The sequence below is a fragment of the Melanostigma gelatinosum genome (genome assembly GCF_949748355.1).
Source record: "Melanostigma gelatinosum genome assembly, chromosome: 19".
NCBI lineage: Eukaryota > Metazoa > Chordata > Actinopteri > Perciformes > Zoarcidae > Melanostigma > Melanostigma gelatinosum.
In genome coordinates, this window is record NC_136652.1 from 3755263 (window position 1) to 3776374 (window position 21112).

Below are 21112 nucleotides of genomic sequence, written 5' to 3' on the forward strand. Positions count from 1 at the left end.
AGACTGAGATTCCACAATGTCTGACTGTCTCTTGCTGCCTAACCTCCTTTCGGTCTAGTCTGTGGTCATTGCCGGCTCCAGTGTTTTCCTCTGCATGTTCTGGCTGAAAGGCTTCATGAAGTCGTCCAAGTCCAAGGTGGTGGGCGGCTTCCCCCAAACCTGAGACAGGTTTCAGGCAGGAGGAAGTCATGAATAGTTATAGACAGAGACAACTTTATGTAATTACTCAGGTAGATGTGTACAGTACTGAACTCATGAGTGAGCCCTACCGTTTTTGGCACAAAGGTGATATCCACAGTGTTAGTTTTCCCCGTCGTGATCCTGGTGTTTTGCAGGATGACGCTCTTGGAATCCCTCTGAGGAGGAGTCTTCCCCGCTGTTGCAGTCGATGTCTCTGCGAGCGCTGACGTTTCTGCAGTAACGTCCTGCAGGGGACACCAAGCTGTTTCAGACTTGCCTTATTTTAAATCAAGCAGTCTGTGCAGTTGCTACAAATCAAAGGTCTTCAAGTGTCAGATTTAGGTCACTCAGAGAGAGAGACAGAGAGACAGAGAGAGAGAGAGAGAGAGAGAGAGAGAGAGAGAGAGAGAGACAGAGAGCGAGAGAGAGATTTTTTTTTTGATTTTTTAACAAACCTTTATTATACGTTTTTTTTTTTTTTGTTGCTTTTTTTTCCTTCCTCAAGTCATATGAACAAACAAAACATCGCTAAACTGCTACAATCAGTTCAGCCTTTTCCTGAACACGATACATTATCAGTCAAAACTGTTCAACAAATACGGTCCATCAAACATGAACGTGTCTGTAATTGTCTGCAGGCTGAGATCTGACTCTCACTCAGCGCCCACTTTTGTCCAGTTCTCTGTTCACTTTGTGAACTATTTTCTTGAGTCTGTATCCTTCCTGCTTCGTGAGCCCTCCTCTGTCCTTGCTCCTCATGTGAGACCTGGCAGAGCTGGAGAGCTGCTCCTTGTCAGAGAGGTAGTCCTCCACTCTGACTTTTCTCACGTTCTTACTCCGCCTCAGAAACTCCTTTATCTCCTCCACGCTGTAGCCTCCAGAGCCCCGAGAGCTGCCAGCACCGTGTGTAGAGGGCTCACTGTTTGCAGCAGAGTTCTCCTCCTGACTGGACTCAGAGTCCTCCCAACCGGACTCAGGGTCCTCCTCCGGCTTGGACTCACACTCGGCTGCTCCTCCACTGTCTGTAGTTGCCACTTTCTTGGCCTGTGAGCTTCCCCTGTCTCCTCTCTGTTTCCTCTTCAGCTGAGGGGCCTTGAGCTGCTCCTCGTCTGCTTCCATGGCCACCTCCCCACCTGCCTCCACCTGTCCTCCAGTACTCTCCCTCACCTGCTGGACCTCACTTGCCCTCTCCGTCATTACCTCTTGTCCCCTACTTTTCCTCTCCCTTTCCGCCATTTGTACCCCACTTGTCCCCTCCTCCCTCACTGCCTGTGCTCCACCTGTTTCCTCAACCCTCACCTCCTTGGTCTCACTTGTTTCCTCAACCCTCACCTCCTTGGTCCCACCTGTTTCCTCAACCCTCACCTCCTCGGTCTCACTTGTTTCCTCAACCCTCACCTCCTTGGTCCCACTTGTTTCCTCAACCCTCACCTCCTTGGTCCCACTCGTTTCCTCACCCCTCACCTCCTTGGACCCACTTGCTTCCCCCACCCTCACCTCCCGTGCTCCACCTGTTCCCTCTTGTCCATCCTGCTTGCCCCCGCTGGCCTCAGGACCTCCCTGGTTCTGGTCCTTGTTTGAGCCGTGTTCCCCAGGACACGCTCTGCTCAGATGCCCTTCTCTCCCACAGCTGTAACATTTAAAATCGTTCGTCTTTGCAAAGATGACGTAGTCAAAATCGCCCACAGTGATCTTGAAGCTGAGGTTGACCGGCCTGCTCCTGTCGCTGGGGACCATGAAAGCATGCCTCCTGTGAGACGACACGTGTCGCAACAGCGGAGACTGAAATCCACAGGGCATCCTTATCACCGGAGACACCACCTTCCCATGCTTGGACAGCTCTTTGGCGATGGCAGCGCCCGTTATGAATGGTGGCACGTTGGACACAGTGACTTTCACCTCGGGTGTGGCGAGAGCATACGTGGGCAGGAAGTGCTCACCCACGGAGATCCCGCGCGTCAACACCACATCCGCAAGTTCAATACAGTCCAAAAAGATGACCACCGCGCTGTTCATCCGTGCTGCGGACTTCACGTGGCTGTGGCCGACAAGTTCACCCACTGCCAAACTGATCTCCTCCAACGAACACCCGAACAGCGGCGGCGGTATCTTCACGCCGTGGTCTCTGGTTAGCTCCGTCAGGCGCATGCTAGCGGTTAGCACGCCGACAGCACCTGCTGCCCGGCTGCACTCCGCTCAACAAAAAAGACCCAAAAAACCGATAAAAGTACGCAAAAAAAACCCGTGACCCCTGCACACCCCACTACACCATCATACCCAACATTACCCAACGAAGAAAAATGTCGAACAACACTTTAACTATCGCTCTCAAAACCTCCGCTCCTGCAGCTCCGCACACCTGCTTCCGCTCAGCGAGAGAGAGAGAGACAGAGAGACAGAGAGACAGAGAGACAGAGAGAGAGAGAGAGAGAGAGAGAGACAGAGAGAGAGAGAGAGAGAGAGAGAGAGAGAGACAGAGAGACAGAGAGACAGAGAGACAGAGAGAGAGAGAGAGAGAGAGAGAGAGAGAGAGAGAGAGAGAGAGAGACAGAGAGCGAGAGAGACAGACAGACAGACAGACAGAGAGAGAGAGAGAGAGAGAGAGACAGAGAGACAGAGAGACAGAGAGAGAGACAGAGAGACAGAGAGACAGAGAGAGAGAGAGACAGAGAGACAGAGAGACAGAGAGATTTTTTTTGATTTTTTAACAAACCTTTATTTTACGTTTTTTTTTTTTTTTAGTTGCTTTTTTTTCCTTCCTCAAGTCATATGAACAAACAAAACATCGCTAAACTGCTACAATCAGTTCAGCCTTTTCCTGAACACGATACATTATCAGTCAAAACTGTTCAACAAATACGGTCCATCAAACATGAACGTGTCTGTAATTGTCTGCAGGCTGAGATCTGACTCTCACTCAGCGCCCACTTTTGTCCAGTTCTCTGTTCACTTTGTGAACTATTTTCTTGAGCCTGTATCCTTCCTGCTTCGTGAGCCCTCCTCTGTCCTTGCTCCTCATGTGAGACCTGGCAGAGCTGGAGAGCTGCTCCTTGTCAGAGAGGTAGTCCTCCACTCTGACTTTTCTCACGTTCTTACTCCGCCTCAGAAACTCCTTTATCTCCTCCACGCTGTAGCCTCCAGAGCCCCGAGAGCTGCCAGCACCGTGTGTAGAGGGCTCACTGTTTGCAGCAGAGTTCTCCTCCTGACTGGACTCAGAGTCCTCCCAACCGGACTCAGGGTCCTCCTCCGGCTTGGACTCACACTCGGCTGCTCCTCCACTGTCTGTAGTTGCCACTTTCTTGGCCTGTGAGCTTCCTCTGTCTCCTCTCTGTTTCCTCTTCAGCTGAGGGGCCTTGAGCTGCTCCTCGTCTGCTTCCATGGCCACCTCCCCACCTGCCTCCACCTGTCCTCCAGTACTCTCCCTCACCTGCTGGACCTCACTTGCCCTCTCCGTCATTACCTCTTGTCCCCTACTTTTCCTCTCCTTTTCCGCCATTCGTACCCCACTTGTCCCCTCCTCCCTCACTGCCTGTGCTCCACCTGTGTCCTCAACCCTCACCTCCTTGGTCTCACTTGTTTCCTCAACCCTCACCTCCTTGGTCCCACCTGTTTCCTCAACCCTCACCTCCTCGGTCTCACTTGTTTCCTCAACCCTCACCTCCTTGGTCCCACTTGTTTCCTCAACCCTCACCTCCTCGGTCCCACTCGTTTCCTCAACCCTCACCTCCTTGGACCCACTTGCTTCCCCCACCCTCACCTCCCGTGCTCCACCTGTTCCCTCTTGTCCATCCTGCTTGCCCCCGCTGGCCTCAGGACCTCCCTGGTTCTGGTCCTTGTTTGAGCCGTGTTCCCCAGGACACGCTCTGCTCAGATGCCCTTCTCTCCCACAGCTGTAACATTTAAAATCGTTCGTCTTTGCAAAGATGACGTAGTCAAAATCGCCCACAGTGATCTTGAAGCTGAGGTTGACCGGCCTGCTCCTGTCGCTGGGGACCATGAAAGCATGCCTCCTGTGAGACGACACGTGTCGCAACAGCGGAGACTGAAATCCACAGGGCATCCTTATCACCGGAGACACCACCTTCCCATGCTTGGACAGCTCTTTGGCGATGGCAGCGCCCGTTATGAATGGTGGCACGTTGGACACAGTGACTTTCACCTCGGGTGTGGCGAGAGCATACGTGGGCAGGAAGTGCTCACCCACGGAGATCCCGCGCGTCAACACCACATCCGCAAGTTCAATACAGTCCAAAAAGATGACCACCGCGCTGTTCATCCGTGCTGCGGACTTCACGTGGCTGTGGCCGACAAGTTCACCCACTGCCAAACTGATCTCCTCCAACGAACACCCGAACAGCGGCGGCGGTATCTTCACGCCGTGTTCTCTGGTTAGCTCCGTCAGGCGCATGCTAGCGGTTAGCACGCCGACAGCACCTGCTGCCCGGCTGCACTCCGCTCAACAAAAAAGACCCAAAAAACCGATAAAAGTACGCAAAAAAAAACCCGTGACCCCTGCACACCCCACTACACCATCATACCCAACATTACCCAACGAAGAAAAATGTCGAACAACACTTTAACTATCGCTCTCAAAACCTCCGCTCCTGCAGCTCCGCACACCTGCTTCCGCTCAGCGAGAGAGAGAGAGACAGAGAGACAGAGAGACAGAGAGACAGAGAGAGAGAGAGAGAGAGAGACAGAGAGACAGAGAGACAGAGAGAGAGAGAGAGAGAGAGAGACAGAGAGACAGAGAGAGAGAGAGAGAGAGAGAGAGAGAGAGAGAGAGAGACAGAGAGCGAGAGAGACAGACAGACAGACAGACAGAGAGAGAGAGAGAGAGAGAGAGAGAGAGACAGAGAGACAGAGAGACAGAGAGAGAGACAGAGAGACAGAGAGACAGAGAGACAGAGAGAGAGAGAGACAGAGAGACAGAGAGACAGAGAGATTTTTTTTGATTTTTTAACAAACCTTTATTTTACGTTTTTTTTTTTTTTAGTTGCTTTTTTTTCCTTCCTCAAGTCATATGAACAAACAAAACATCGCTAAACTGCTACAATCAGTTCAGCCTTTTCCTGAACACGATACATTATCAGTCAAAACTGTTCAACAAATACGGTCCATCAAACATAAACGTGTCTGTAATTGTCTGCAGGCTGAGATCTGACTCTCACTCAGCGCCCACTTTTGTCCAGTTCTCTGTTCACTTTGTGAACTATTTTCTTGAGCCTGTATCCTTCCTGCTTCGTGAGCCCTCCTCTGTCCTTGCTCCTCATGTGAGACCTGGCAGAGCTGGAGAGCTGCTCCTTGTCAGAGAGGTAGTCCTCCACTCTGACTTTTCTCACGTTCTTACTCCGCCTCAGAAACTCCTTTATCTCCTCCACGCTGTAGCCTCCAGAGCCCCGAGAGCTGCCAGCACCGTGTGTAGAGGGCTCACTGTTTGCAGCAGAGTTCTCCTCCTGACTGGACTCAGAGTCCTCCCAACCGGACTCAGGGTCCTCCTCCGGCTTGGACTCACACTCGGCTGCTCCTCCACTGTCTGTAGTTGCCACTTTCTTGGCCTGTGAGCTTCCTCTGTCTCCTCTCTGTTTCCTCTTCAGCTGAGGGGCCTTGAGCTGCTCCTCGTCTGCTTCCATGGCCACCTCCCCACCTGCCTCCACCTGTCCTCCAGTACTCTCCCTCACCTGCTGGACCTCACTTGCCCTCTCCGTCATTACCTCTTGTCCCCTACTTTTCCTCTCCTTTTCCGCCATTCGTACCCCACTTGTCCCCTCCTCCCTCACTGCCTGTGCTCCACCTGTGTCCTCAACCCTCACCTCCTTGGTCTCACTTGTTTCCTCAACCCTCACCTCCTTGGTCCCACCTGTTTCCTCAACCCTCACCTCCTCGGTCTCACTCGTTTCCTCAACCCTCACCTCCTTGGTCCCACTTGTTTCCTCAACCCTCACCTCCTTGGTCCCACTCGTTTCCTCACCCCTCACCTCCTTGGACCCACTTGCTTCCCCCACCCTCACCTCCCGTGCTCCACCTGTTCCCTCTTGTCCATCCTGCTTGTCCCCTCTGTCCTCAGTACCTCCCTGGTTCTGGCCCTTGTTTGAGCCGTGTTCCCCAGGACACGCTCTGCTCAGATGCCCTTCTCTCCCACAGCTGTAACATTTAAAATCGTTCGTCTTTGCAAAGATGACGTAGTCAAAATCGCCCACAGTGATCTTGAAGCTGAGGTTGACCGGCCTGCTCCTGTCGCTGGGGACCATGAAAGCATGCCTCCTGTGAGACGACACGTGTCGCAACAGCGGAGACTGAAATCCACAGGGCATCCTTATCACCGGAGACACCACCTTCCCATGCTTGGACAGCTCTTTGGCGATGGCAGCGCCCGTTATGAATGGTGGCACGTTGGACACAGTGACTTTCACCTCGGGTGTGGCGAGAGCATACGTGGGCAGGAAGTGCTCACCCACGGAGATCCCGCGCGTCAACACCACATCCGCAAGTTCAATACAGTCCAAAAAGATGACCACCGCGCTGTTCATCCGTGCTGCGGACTTCACGTGGCTGTGGCCGACAAGTTCACCCACTGCCAAACTGATCTCCTCCAACGAACACCCGAACAGCGGCGGCGGTATCTTCACGCCGTGGTCTCTGGTTAGCTCCGTCAGGCGCATGCTAGCGGTTAGCACGCCGACAGCACCTGCTGCCCGGCTGCACTCCGCTCAACAAAAAAGACCCAAAAACCCGATAAAAGTACGCAAAAAAACCCCGTGAACCCTGCACACCCCACTACACCATCATACCCAACATTACCCGACGAAGAAAAATGTCGAAAAACACTTTAACTATCGCTCTCAAAACCTCCGCTCCTGCAGCTCCGCACACCTGCTTCCGCTCAGCGAGAGAGAGAGACAAAGAGAGAGAGAGAGAGAGAGAGAGGGAGGGAGAGAGAGACAGAGACAAAGAGAGAGAGAGAGAGAGAGAGAGAGAGAGAGAGAGAGGTTTGAGGTTTAATATAACTTTATTTGTTTGTGTTAAGTTCCATTTACAGAGTTCTGTAAAAACTGTTCAACAAATACGGTCCATCAAACATAAACGTGTCTTTAATTGTCTGTAGGCTGAGATCTGACTCTCACTTAGCGCCCTCTTTGTCCAGTTCTTTGTTCACTTTGTGAACTATTTTCTTGAGTCTGTATCCTTCCTGCTTCGTGAGACCTCCTCTGTCCTTGCTCCTCATGTGAGATCTGGCAGAGCTGGAGAGCTGCTCCTTGTCAGAGAGGTAGTCCTCCACTCTGACTTTTCTCACGTTCTTACTCCTCCTCAGAAACTCCTGTATCTCCTCCACGCTGTAGCCTCCAGAGCCCCTAGAGCTGCCAGCACCGTGTGTAGAGGGCTCACTGTTTACAGCAGAGTTCTCCTCCTGACTGGGCTCAGAGTCCTCCCAACCGGACTCAGGGTCCTCTTCCGGCCTGGACTCACACTCGGCTGCTCCTCCACTGGCTATAGTTGCCACTTTCTTGGCCTGTGAGCTTCCTCTGTCTCTTCTCTGTTTCCTCTTCAGCTGAGGGGCCTTGAGCTGCTCCTCGTCTGCTTCCATGGCCACCTCCCTACCTGCCTCCACCTGTCCTCCAGTACTCTCCCTCACCTGCTGTACCCCACCTGTCACCTCCACTCTCACCTCCTGAGCCCCACCCTTCACCTCCACTCTCCCCTCCTGAGCCCCACCCGTCTCCTCCCCCCTCACCTCCTGAGCCCCACCCGTCACCTCCACCCTCCCCTCCTGAACCCCACCCGTCATCTCCCCCCTCACCTCCTGAGCCCCACCCGTCTTCTCCACCCTCACCTCCTGAGCCCCACCCGTCACCTCCACCCTCCCCTCCTGAGCCCCACCCGTCACCTCCCCCCTCACCTCCTGAGCCCCACCTGTCACCTCCACTCTCACCTCCTGAGCCCCACCCGTCACCTCCACCCTCCCCTCCTGAGCCCCACCTGTCACCTCCCCCCTCACCTCCTGAGCCCCACCTGTCACCTCCACTCTCACCTCCTGAGCCCCACCCGTCACCTCCACCCTCCCCTCCTGAGCCCCACCCGTCACCTCCCCCCTCACCTCCTGAGCCCCACCTGCCTCCGCCACTCTCACTACCTGCGCCCCACCCGTCTCCTCCACCCTCGCCGCCTGTGCTCCACTTGTTCCCTCTTGTCCGTCCTGCTTGTCCCCTCTGTCCTCAGTACCTCTCCGGTTCTGGTCGTTGTTTGAGCCTTGTTCCCCAGGACAAACTCTGCTCATATGTCCGACTCTCCCACAGCTGTAACATTTAAAATCGTTCGTCTTTGCAAAGATGACGTAGTCAAAGTCGTCCACTGTGATCTTGAAGCTGAGGTTGACCACTCTGCTCCTGTCGCTGGGGATCATGAAGACATGTCTCCTGTGAGACACCACGTGCTGCAACAGCGGAGACTGAAATCCAGAGGACACCCTCCTAACCGTAGACACCACCTTCCCATGTTTGGACAGCTCTTTGACGATGGCCTCGCTCTTTATGAATGGCGGCACGTTGGACACAGTGACTTGCACCTCAGGTGAGGCGAGAGCATACGTGGGCAGGAAGTGCTCCCCGATGGAGATCCCGTTTATCAACACCACTTCCGCAAGTTCGATACTGTCCAGAAAAATGACCACAGCGCTGTTCATCCGCGCTGCGGACTTCACGTGGCTGTGCCCGACAATCTCACCCACTGCCAGACTGAGCTCCTCCACGGAATACCCGAACAGCGGCGGGATCTTCACGCCGTGTTCCCTGGTTAGCTCCGTCAGGCGCATGCTAGCGGTTAGCACGCCGACAGCACCTGCTGCCCGGCTGCACTCCGCTCAAAAAAAGACCCAAAAAACTGATAAAAATACGCAAAAAAACCCCCGTGAACCCTGCACACCCCACTACACCATCATACCCAACATTACCCAACGAAGAAAAATGTCGAAAAACACGTTAATTATCGCTCTCAAAACTCCGCTCCTGCAGCTCCGCACACGTCCTGCCACTCAGAGAGCGAGAGAGACAGAGAGCGAGAGAGACAGACAGACAGACAGACAGAGAGAGAGAGAGAGAGAGAGAGAGAGAGACAGAGAGACAGAGAGAGAGACAGAGAGACAGAGAGACAGAGAGACAGAGAGAGAGAGAGACAGAGAGACAGAGAGACAGAGAGAGAGAGAGAGAGAGAGAGAGAGAGACAGGGAGACAGAGAGACAGAGAGAGAGAGAGAGACAGAGAGAGAGAGAGAGAGACAGAGAGACAGAGAGACAGAGAGACAGAGAGAGAGAGAGAGAGACAGAGAGAGATTTGATTTTTGATTTTTAGAAAAACCTTTATTTTACTGTCTCAAGTAATATGAACAAACAAAACATCGTTGCCGTGGCAAAGGATTAGAAGCAACTCTTCACAACAAAAACAAAACAAAAAACAATCAAAAGAGTGTCTTTTCACAATATGTACAAGAATCGTTGAGTTCATTTCGCTCTGTACTTAATCCTAGATCTGAAAACTGATCTGTAGAGTCAGGAGTTCAGGATGCTCCTGCTCCGCCGGTTGAGTCCTCAGAGGGTCACAGCATGCTGCTGAGACCTGGGTCGTGCCGTCCTGGATGCCCGTCCTGGCTCCGTCCCCCAGCGGTCCGTGAAACAGCCGGTGTGAGGACGTGGGCCCCGGTCTCTTTACTTAGCTCCATCTTTGTTCATCTCTTTCCTTATTGTCTGAACTATCTTCTTTAGTCTGAAGCCTTCCTGCTTCGTGAGACCTCCTCTGTCCTTGCTCCTCATGTGCGATCTGGCCGAGCTGGAGAGCTTCTCCGTGTCAGAGAGGTAGTCCTCCACTCTGGCTCCTTTCACGTTCTTACTTTTCTTCAGATACTCCTGTATCTCCTCCACGCTGTATCCTTCAGAGTCCTTACAGCTGCCGGCCTCGCGTTTAGAGGGCCCACTTTCAGCAGCAGCGTCTTTCTCCAGACTGGATTCAGCGTCTTTCTCCAGACTGGATTCAGCATCTTTCTCCAGACTGGATTCAGAGTCCGTCTCCAGACTGGGCTCACTCTCAGCAGCACCTACACTTGCTGTCATCGCCACTTTTTTGGCCTGTGAGTTTCCACTATTTTCCCCCTTCTTTCTCTTCAGCCGAGGAACCTTGAGCTGCTCCTCGTCTTCCTCCATATCTACCTCACTACCTTCCTCCACCTGTCCTCCAGTACTTTTCCTCACTCCCTGCAGCCCACTTGTCTCCTCCACCCTCACCTCTTGGGCCACCCCCGTCTCCTCCACCCTCACCTCCTGGGCCACACCCGTCCCCTCCACCCTCACCTCTTGGGCCACACTTATCGCCTCCCCCCTCACCTCCTGGGCCACACTTGTCTCCTCCACCCTCACCTCCTGGGCCGCCCCCGTCTCCTCCCCCCTCGCCTCCTGGGCCACACTTGTCTCCTCCATCCTCGCCTCCTGAGCTCCACTTGTTCCCTCATGTCCATCCTGCTTGTCCCCTCTGCCCTCCTCCTCAGTGCCTTTCTGGTTCTGGTCTTCATGAGAACCGTTTTTCCCAGGACACTCTCTGCTCATATGCCCTTCTTTCCCACAGCTGTAACATTTAAAATCATCAGTCTTCGCAAAAATGACATAGTCAAAGTCCTCTACAGTGATTTTGAACACGAGGTTCACCTCCCTGCTCCTGTTGCTGGGGATCATGCGGACATGTCTCCTGTGAGACACTACGTGTTGTAACAGCGGGGACTTAAACCCAGAGGACATTCTCCTAACCGGAGACACCACCTTCCCGTGTTTGGCCAGCTCTCTGATGATGTCATCGTTCCTAATGAACGGAGGAACGTTCGATACGGTGACTTTTACTGCCGGCGAGCTGAGAGCGTAAGCGGGTAGGAAAAGCTCGCCCACCTCGACCCCGTTATCCGCCACCACTTCCGCAGCTTCTACGCAATCCAAAAATACGACCACAGCGCTGTTCATCCGTGCTGCGGACTTCACGCTGCTGTGGCCGACAAGCTCACCTACTGCCAGGCTGATCTCCTCCACCGAACACCCAAACCGCGGCGGGATCCGCACCCCGTGCTTCCTGGTCAAATCAATGAGGCTCATGGCGGCGCCTAGCCGCCGACAGCTCGCGCTGATCGGCTACAAACACCCCCAAACAAAGACCCTAAAAGTGCACACAACCCCCGTGAACCCTCCACACTACACTACACTATCATCCCCAACATTACCCAAGGAAGAAAAATGTCGAAAAACACGTTAATTCTCGCTCTCAAAACTCCGCTCCTGCAGCTCCGCACACCTCCTTCCACTCAGAGAGAGAGAGAGAGAGACAGAGAGAGAGAGAGAGAGAGAGAGAGAGAGAGAGAGAGAGAGAGAGAGAGAGAGAGAGAGAGACAGAGAGAGAGACAGAGAGCCAGAGACAGAGAGAGAGACAGAGAGAGACAGAGAGAGAGACAGAGAGCCAGAGAGAGAGAGAGAGAGAGAGAGAGAGAGAGAGAGAGAGAGAGAGAGAGAGAGAGACAGAGAGAGAGAGAGAGAGAGAGAGAGAGAGAGAGAGAGACAGAGAGAGAGACAGAGAGAGAGAGAGAGAGAGAGAGAGAGAGACAGAGAGAGACAGAGAGAGAGAGACAGAGAGAGACAGAGAGAGAGAGAGAGAGAGAGAGAGAGAGAGAGAGAGAGAGAGAGAGACAGAGAGCCAGAGAGAGGTTACTGAAGAGGGCTGGAAGGGTTTATCTGCACCAGGTCAGCCAGAGGAAATGAAGGGTAAGATATGTCAGCTGTTTGTCAGAAGATGTGTCCAGAGCAAAGTATTCTACTAACAACAGAGCTGTACTCACAGTGAGACACACAGGTCTCAACACTTGAAGGTGTTTTCTCTGAGTCTCTGGTAGACCACTGAACTCATTGCTTAGTCAGTCCAAGAAATGCAGGTTTTAAATTCTAGAGGCAGCACAATAATCCCTCCATCGTCTCCTCTGGTCCATCTCTACAGCCGAACTTACATTTCAGAAGATCAGCTTCCCTGCTATGTCTCAAGCTTGTTGTGGCTTTAAACTCTTGAGGTATTCAGTGAATATTGAGCTGGTCGACATCAGCTGATTCATTTGGCCGCTGTCTGGACATTTAAACAGTGAAGTAAAGATTAGACAAGCTTTTAGCTTTCAATGCCCAACGGGTGCCTTTACTACGGTGTTCACCATTTTGAAACCCTGTAATATTTAATATAAACCCTGTAATATTTAATATAAACCCTGTAATATTTAGCTGACACACAAATCAATTAAGCAGTGAAGACTTTATGAAGCCGAAGAAATTAGTTAAAAGACTGTTAAAAGATCATAGTTTAGTCAAACTAATTGGTTTAACCTGTCTGTGATTGGATGGCCTGCTGGCTCAGGCATCATATGAGACTATAGAACCTGAGGAATCACGCGGCACTATCTCAGGCTCAATTGTAGGTAATGATGGCGATTTTTGAAGGATTCCCTTGACCACTCACCTCAAGATATGTGAATGAAAATTGGGCAACAACCATGCAGTTTTTTTGCGTGCAGTATACATGTATTTATAGATATAAACTATATCTAAGTATATATATATATACATATAAGTTATTCTCCCCTATTCCAATGAGCCCAGTTCTATTCATGTGTGATGTCATGTTTTCAAGCTCGACGTCACCGTATAAAATGACCTGCTGTGACCTCTACGATGATCAGAGCCCCGTGGAACTTTGCAACCACAAACTAGAGGCCGCAGGTTAAAGATTCTAAGACGTTGTCGAACTTTGACAGTAGATCCTGTTCACGAAAACACAGGAATTATGACCATATTTTAGGTTTGTGTCTGTCTCATTTACAGGATCCTATTTCAAACCAATTCAGTGATGAGTTTCACGGGTTCAAAGCCAGTTTAAATGGGAGTGTTACATTGCAATGAAAAGCATCTGGTTTGACTTAAGGGTGCATCATGAGTTCCATTGGATGTAAGTTGAATAGGCTCATCAGTTTCTTGTAGTCATGAGTGAATTTCTGCAATTCAATTGTCTTCATCATTTATTGCAGGAGCAGACAGAGGAAGTGGTCTGTATCGCCCCTGTGCTTTTCTGGATTATGACAAAAAATGCGCAGCGGGTAGACAGCTCCATATTGTGTGTGCAAGTTATTCTGTGTGATGGACTTTTTCTTGCTCCCCAGAATTGCTGCTTGCAGCAACATTTAAACTGTGAATATTCCTGAGGAACTTGTGCTCCGGCATCACCTGCTAATGACAGAATCAATACATTCGGTCAGATTTGGGCCTGATTCCTAATAGGAAATGCTAATTGAATTGCTAGCATGGTCCAGGTGTAACATAAGACACCTGGTCCAGTTTGCTTACAAGTTGCTGCCTTAGAGTAATCAGATTTGGTTACAGGCTTTGGTTTCTCATGCTGACGGAAGACGCTAGAGTACACAGATGAAACACGAGGGTGCAGATCACCTCCAGTCAAATGTTGGCTACGGTATACTTCGATATCCCAGCAGCCACAAAGACCCCAGCGAGGGAAACAACGCAGCGGCTGTCTCTTCGGGTGGTCTATCTTCACCAGCAAAGAGCAGAAAGACCACGGTATTGGAGCAACATCAGCATCAAAGTCTGATGAGTCGGCCTGAGACAATAAACAGCGTTGACGACACGAGTTAGCTTGCTATAGTAATCATGTCATTTTGCTCCATTTAGCTCCATTTAGCTGTGTGATGAGACTATACGAAGATGATAGAAGCAGCCTGAGGTGTACCGACTGGTACTGCGGAGGTGTCCGATCGTGATTGGCCTGAATGTGTTTTGTGGACTGAACAGTGAATTGGGCACTGAGTGAAATTTAAATTTGAAACATAAGGGAAACAGAAAAGGTTTAACGCCACAAGATGGAAGATTTTAATGCAGTTACTTGTACCCTTGCCTGAGCAGGTTTAGGCTTTTGAGCTTTGCCCCCCTTTCCCTTGGCTGCCTCCGTTGTTGTGGGCAGAGAGTCCATCTTGTCTTTGACCAAGTCAATTATCCTGGAGTCAGCAAAAGCTCTGGCAATGTCGAGGCAGTTTTGTTCTGAAGGGAAATAAAATATGGTCAATCACATGACGGGACAAGTCAAAGTTGAAAACTTATTATGAATTCATAGTGTGCACTGTAAACCACATCTATTGTCTGTGTTGCTTCCTCAAAATGTTGTGAAATCCAATTCAGTTATATTTCCCTCTGTCTATTTTAATATGTCAAATGAAATGTATTTCAATATTAGTGTTTTTAATGAACTCCTGTGTATTTTAGATGTACAGTCAAACCTTTCTTGTTCTCTGCATTGACACTGGCGCCCGCCTTGATGAGGAAGTCCACACAGGAGGGTCGAGAGCTCTCGATGGCCCTCATGAGGGGCGTGCCTCCTCCGAGGGCCCGGGCGTCTACGGAGGCCCCGGCCTTCACCAGAAGCTCAATGACTTCCACTTGGCCAGCGTAAGCCGCGTGGTGGAGGGGCGTCCAGAAGAACTGGTCACACACATTCACATCGGCCCTGTCAGGAACAGAGAGTAGATTTGACCTCTGACCTCACCATTTGATGAAAACATTTTGCAAAAAAAGAAGGTGCGGAAATCACCGCTTATCAATGAAAGATGACCTGTTCTAAACAACTCTGCAGTTTAATGAGAGCGTTACACTGACGGAACACAGGCTGGCTTTAGTGCCGTTTCCACAGCAGCCATTTGACAGAGTCACAGCAGGTAAACACAGGCGTAAATGATCAAATCTATTCTGGTCCCATTCTCTTTAGTGTGTCACGGCCATTGAAGTGAGCCAGCATGCACAGTACCAGGGACCTGGCCCTGGAAACGGATACACCAGTTGCTCCTCTGTGGTTTTACTGACAAAGTAGCTGCTCGGTGACTGAGTGTTCTGGGACCCTCCCGATACCTCATTTATCTTAAGGATAATAACTTAAAACCAGCACCATTTACTCTTACATTAACGTGAATACGTTAACACAACAGCTGAGAATGGAACTGGTTTAGAGGCTCAGTGAAGCTGTTGATTCACTGCAAGCGACCCCTTTCAAGTTGTCCCCTTGTTTTCATACGGTTACTCTTAAAATATTGATAACAGCTGCTTTAAATTCACATTGTCGATAATCCGTTTCACTAAACAGTAATAATCCTCACAGATGTAATGAAGAAACACATCTGTATTGCTTCAGTGGGAAAATCATTGCAAATCTCAACAAATAAAAATAAATAAGAAAGCGTATTTCTCACCCCCGACTGAGGAGATACTGAGCCACCTCGTAGTTGCCACTGGAGCAGGCCACCATGAGCGGGGTCTTGTAGAACTGGTCTTGGACATCCACAGGAACGCCCTGATTGAGAGCGAGGGCCAGAGACTCCAGGTCTCCACTTTTCACACAGTAGTTGACATTGACGTAGACCTTCTCTGGCCTTTCCACGTACCACGCTGAGTCATTCATCAGGGGATGTTCTGGCGGGTGATCGCGGTCGAATCGGCGGATGTCCGAGCAGTTGTGGTATGTCTCAATCATGGAGTGGGGTGGGCCTCCGTCCGGTCGCCGGGGCATGAGCTCTGGTGGGACGGTGCAAATGGGCAAGGGGAGGACAAATTGACCCTTCTTCTTGCCTCTTTTCCCTCCCTTTTCTCCCCTTTTCTTTTTTGGAATATAAGAGGAGAGGAGGAATGGTTTCTTGATGTACTTGACACCTTTGATGAAATCATTAATGTTGACGTAGCCCTCTCTCGTCTTGCCATGTGCTGAGATGACCGTGTTGAGCTGATCTAGTTCAACCGGAGCTTTCAGTTCTTCCAACACTGAAATAAACCTCTCGGCGGTAACTGTGTCCGAGTTGTCCTCAAAGGCTCGCCGTAATTCATCCTCGTGCTCGTGAGACCAGCCGTGGAGGGTCAGGGCCCAAAGAGCTGATGTGGGGATCGCACTGTTGGATTTTTTGCCTTTCCCCTGTTGGCGCTCTGCTTTCCTCAGCTCCTTGGCTGCCGCTTCGTGACCAGCCGCTTTGGCAATCTGACGTGGCAGCAAACCTTCCTGGTTCTTCAGTTTGGGGTTACAACCTGAACATCACAGTTTTAGGGAAAATATAAACACATGGTAGAATGACCTAATTCAATTTGGGACAGTGTTTGCAGCTGCATACTCTACGACTTTCTTCTTTGTTTTTGTCGAATACGTGACGAGAGAAGACAACTGTATTTCCTGGCTCTGCATGTCTCTCAGCAGAGATTAAAGCTTATAAAACATACGACCACAAAAGTGAAGATCCTGTCTTGACCCTGTGATGGCATTAGGAGTAGTTACCACAGAGCTATCTTTTTCAACACAGGGTTAACGTTAGACTCTCTCTCATCACCTCTCTGTGCCAGGAACTTGCAGCAGTTAGCATTGCCCGTGGCGGCGGCGTAGTGTAGGGCTGTGCACTCCTCTAAGTTGATCGAACCCATGTCTGCTGAGTATGCGGACAGCACCGGAAACAACTAGAAGGCACACAACACCACAGAGCAACACATAGAATCTTTAATCTGAAATCCCACTGGTACCAACAGTAACTTCTGTAATTTGAGTTGAGTTCATACTACACCTCAAAAAAGCCCCCCATGGCGGCATAGTGCAGTGCTGTGAGGCATTTTCGATCCCGGGCGTTGGGGTTTCCCCCTTTCTTGAGAATGGCTTTAACGAGCTGCAGGGAGCCCGCCTTGGCTGCCTCCATCAACGCCGTGACGCCGGTTTTCTGACGAGAAAGAGGGGAGAGGAGTCGTCTTAGGTTAAACAAACAGCACAAAGAACATCTCAGCTGAGAATATATCGGCATCACGCTATGGTGTGTGCGCTCAGATCCCACACACTCCATTGCCATTGCCTCAGCTCCCACAATGCCTCGGTGTCAGTCCCCATTGTATTTTTTAACCTTATTTGTTGCGTTGGGGTCTGCCCCTGCACCCAGCGTGATGAGACACATGGGGGGACACTCCTGGGTTTTTTCACACATCAACTGGAAGACATGAGTCCCCTGCGCTGACACGTTGTTGACATCCGCCTGGCACTTCAGAGCCATCTCCAGGCAGAGGGTGTGACGCTTGGTGGGGTAGATGCAGTAGAATAACACGCCTAAAGAGAGGAAGACAAGCAAAATGAGAGACAGAGGGATTCAGGCGCATGGGAGATATATCTGACTGACATTCAGCTTTTAAATTGCATCTCAAGAAGAAATATTAAAATCAACATTATCAAAATAACTTCATAAGCCCAATAGCCATATAACCACATAACCTTCGTTGTTGACAGTATATAAGAAGTGCCGTCGCCAGATAGTTTTTTCCAGGGAGTCAATCACAAGGTAGCCCCGCCCTAAAGCACACTCTGCTTTATGGTCTGTTTGACTCTAAATGGACCATCATTTACTAAATGAACATCATGCTGTATTGAAGAAGACTTGAAACTAGAGATTGAGACATAAACTCATGTTTACAATGTTTACTGAGGTAATAAATCAAGAGAGAAGTAGAGTCATTTTCTCATAGACTTCTATACAACCAGAGGAGTCGCCCCCTGGTGGACATTAGAGAGAATGCAAGTTTTAAGACACTCGCATCGGCTTCACTCTTCAGAACCGGAGGTTGCCGCCTGGTTGGTCATACCTCTCTGTCTCTTCCATTGTTTCCTGTCTGTCGCTACTATAACTGTAAACTGTCCAATGAAGACCAAAATGCCACAAAAAAATATTAAAAATGATAATAAATAATGATAATATTTATATTTTTGGTCAGATCAGATCAGTCCATGTAAAGATGTATGAAATGTACAATGTTTTTTGCATTGAGTGTACAATAGAGAAATAGCTTGTTAGCTTATGGGCGTTTTGTAAACACACTATAGTTTTAATGTTGTACTGAGGAAGCAGCCCACCCGGCCCTCTATAACACTGAGGATAACACAGGCAAACGTGTGACTATTGAGGCTCAGCCTATGGGGTAAAGGCTTGGCTGTGAGTGTTGAGACTGGGCCAAACCAGTCCTCTGGCAGTGCAGGGCGATATCAGGTTACTCAGCATGTTTCACAGGTATCACCAATAGAGGTTGATCTGTAATTAGATGTACCTACGCGGTCTGACGGACACGTGCACACATCCGCGCACTGTGCACAAGCGTGCACACACATACATACAGGTGCTGCATGCATTATAGAAAAGCATGACTTCATGCACACGCGCAAATACTTTTCTTCTCACTGTAACTCAAGCTTTCTCTTTCTCTCCCTCTCTTGTTCGCTCACTCTCAAAAGAATGTCGTTTGCAGTAATCGATGCTCCGGACACACTGTCATTGGGATCATAATCACAACTGCTTTGACAAGGTCCTGGAGAAGAACTTAAGGCTCGCTCACTAGAGTTGTCAGGGATACAGCCTCCTCATCAATATGTAAACAGAGGCACCGTTCATTTTCATGAGTTGTGAGACAAGGTAAGGCATTCACAGCGAACCTGCTGCACTGACTTGAGATGGAAAACACCTCTATTAGAGAAATCGACACTTCAAGCTCCAATTAGAATACATTAGTGGAAGGGACGCTGTTCCGTTACCTCGCATACATTTCAAGGATCCCCTTCCCAAATAAAAGAGAGAAAAAAATCAACTGGGCTGTAAATATGTGTTATGCCTCTGTCAGCTGTGGGTTGTCTCCCACGTCACTTTTTCATAAAAAAAAAACGATTTCATTTTGTGTCACTGCATCAGTTAGCTAGCTAACATCGGCAACACACATTTGTCTCACCTGATGATGATGCTGTGACTGGCGTGGCAATATTCACACATAACTGGTCATTGACACTATGCTGTGCTTGAATTACTATGTTTTTTAATTTATGTGAATACTTGAGTAGATTTAGATATAAAAATAACTTGCGTTGTAAAATTCCAATTTTCTTATGTTAATTGAATCTAATGGTTTGGCAGTGCCTCAGTCCTATGAGGCCCACTCATGGGCCCCGACCCAGTGGTTTAGAATAGCTGAGAATCAAAAATATAGTTTGGAAGAAAGCCCACTTGTCTCGTAAAAATCTGACCTGACAGTTCAGTTCCAATTGTTTTCGATATTCATATATATGAGATTTGACATGCACGTTGAATTTGTGCGCACGGGCCAATTTTGTTCTCACCACCATTTTCCTCAAACTGTATCTAAATAATTCTATTTTTATGTTTCAGCCCACAAACTTTATATCAAGACTCTTGCAATAAAACAAAAAGATTTCCATCTCAATAAAACTACTTTAATAAAGTATTAAAGGACCTGTGTGTAGGGATATAGCGCCATCTAGCGGTGATGTGGCAGATTGCAAACGACCTAAACTCCTCCTGTGTGCCAAGCGCATCGGAGAACTTTGGTGGCAAACGCAAAAACGTGAAAACATGAAAGCCCCTATGTAGAGCCAGTGTTTGATTTGTCCGTTCTGGGCTCCTGTAGAAACATGGCGACCAGCTCTGTCGAGAGGACCCGCTCTGTATTTAGATATAAATGGCTCATTCTAAGGGAACGAAAACACAGCGATTCTTGTTTTCAGGTGATTATACACTAAAGAAAACATAGTTATTAATATTATATTCCATTTCTGCCAATAAATTCCCCTTAGTGCTACACATTGTTCCTTTAAAACTATCACATATATGTACTACCCTGCTCTCCCCAAGTTCTGCTACAGCTCACCTTTGCCCTCAGTGTCTTGGAGTCTCAGATTAGCATTGCTCTGCACCAGCAGTGCCATTATGGCATCATTGCCCAGCTCAGCAGCTAACATGGCCGGGGTGTGGCCCTCCTTGTCCAGGACATTGGGGTATGCTCCCAGGGAGAGAAGGAAGCTGACCAAGTCTGTAAGGAGTCCGGAGGAGTACAGGAACAGTCAGGACACTGAGGTGACCTCTTGTTTTTGGGGTTTGCAGTACATTCTATGAACTGCTTGATTTCTCTTTAAAAATAAATTGTACAGTAGCCTTGTGTACATGCTCTCTTATAAGTCCTGGACATTAGTAAAGCTGTGCAGCAAAAAGGCCAAATTGAATCTATGAATTCAAGAAACAACTTGTTGTTGTTTTAAAGGAATTTTGGGTATAAATCTAATAACGTTACAGTAAACTGGATATTTGCAGTATTCAAGTTATGTAAACATACTGACATACATTGCTTTCAAATGTTAGCCTTTACCAAGTCGTGGCTTCATTTCTAAAGGATAGGCCAGTGGAGCACCATGTTCTCTCATGTTCTCTTCAAACAGAATGTCTATAATCTGACGGAGTAAAGAAGAGACCCATCACCCTGATTGTTGGCTGAAACTGCCACGTGAAGAACCCCTTTGCTGTCTTGCGGATCAGTGAGGTTGATGAGGTTTTCCACCCCGAGGTTCACCATCTTCTCTATCTGCTCCTTATCCCCTTGATGGACGCACTGCAGCAGGCGGTAGATCTGAAGGACCTGCAGGCGGCCCTCTGCTACTCCGCCACTCATCATGGGGTGAAAAGGGCTGGTTAAAAAAAAAAGAATAATATAGAAAAGGAGATATGACTTCCTGACAAATATCTAGGCGTACATGCTAACGACGAAGGGTGGAAGCGAGCAGCAATGTTGACATGTCATTGCAGGGTGAACACAGGTGTAACTAATAACATTTATTATGGCCCTGTTCTATTCAGGTGGGCCAGGGCCCTGGTTTTACAGCAATTACACCTGTGTTTACCCTGCAATACATGTCAGACTGGCTGCTGTCAAAAGGGCTTATTGTGTGGCTTTTTGTGAGTATATTCAATATTGTACAGTTTAAATAACTCAATGAGCAATCGTCACAGAGCACATGTGTAGTAGTTATGTCTC

The 21112-nt window shown here is 49.3% G+C and overlaps 1 protein-coding gene across 1 annotated transcript; it reads right to left on the minus strand.

Moving 5' to 3' along the window:
• Positions 1 to 54: 54 nt before the first annotated feature.
• On the minus strand, positions 55 to 20752 carry ankef1a (ankyrin repeat and EF-hand domain containing 1a; the record flags this gene model as incomplete). The annotated part of the gene is made up of 10 exons (XM_079291112.1): positions 55 to 159; positions 270 to 425; positions 14139 to 14287; positions 14524 to 14750; positions 15487 to 16309; positions 16606 to 16729; positions 16834 to 16983; positions 17161 to 17360; positions 19955 to 20116; positions 20560 to 20752. The coding sequence occupies 10 exons, from the start codon at positions 20750 to 20752 to the stop codon at positions 55 to 57; spliced, it is 2289 nt and encodes a 762-aa protein (XP_079147238.1).
• Between the last annotated feature and the right edge of the window lie 360 nt (positions 20753 to 21112).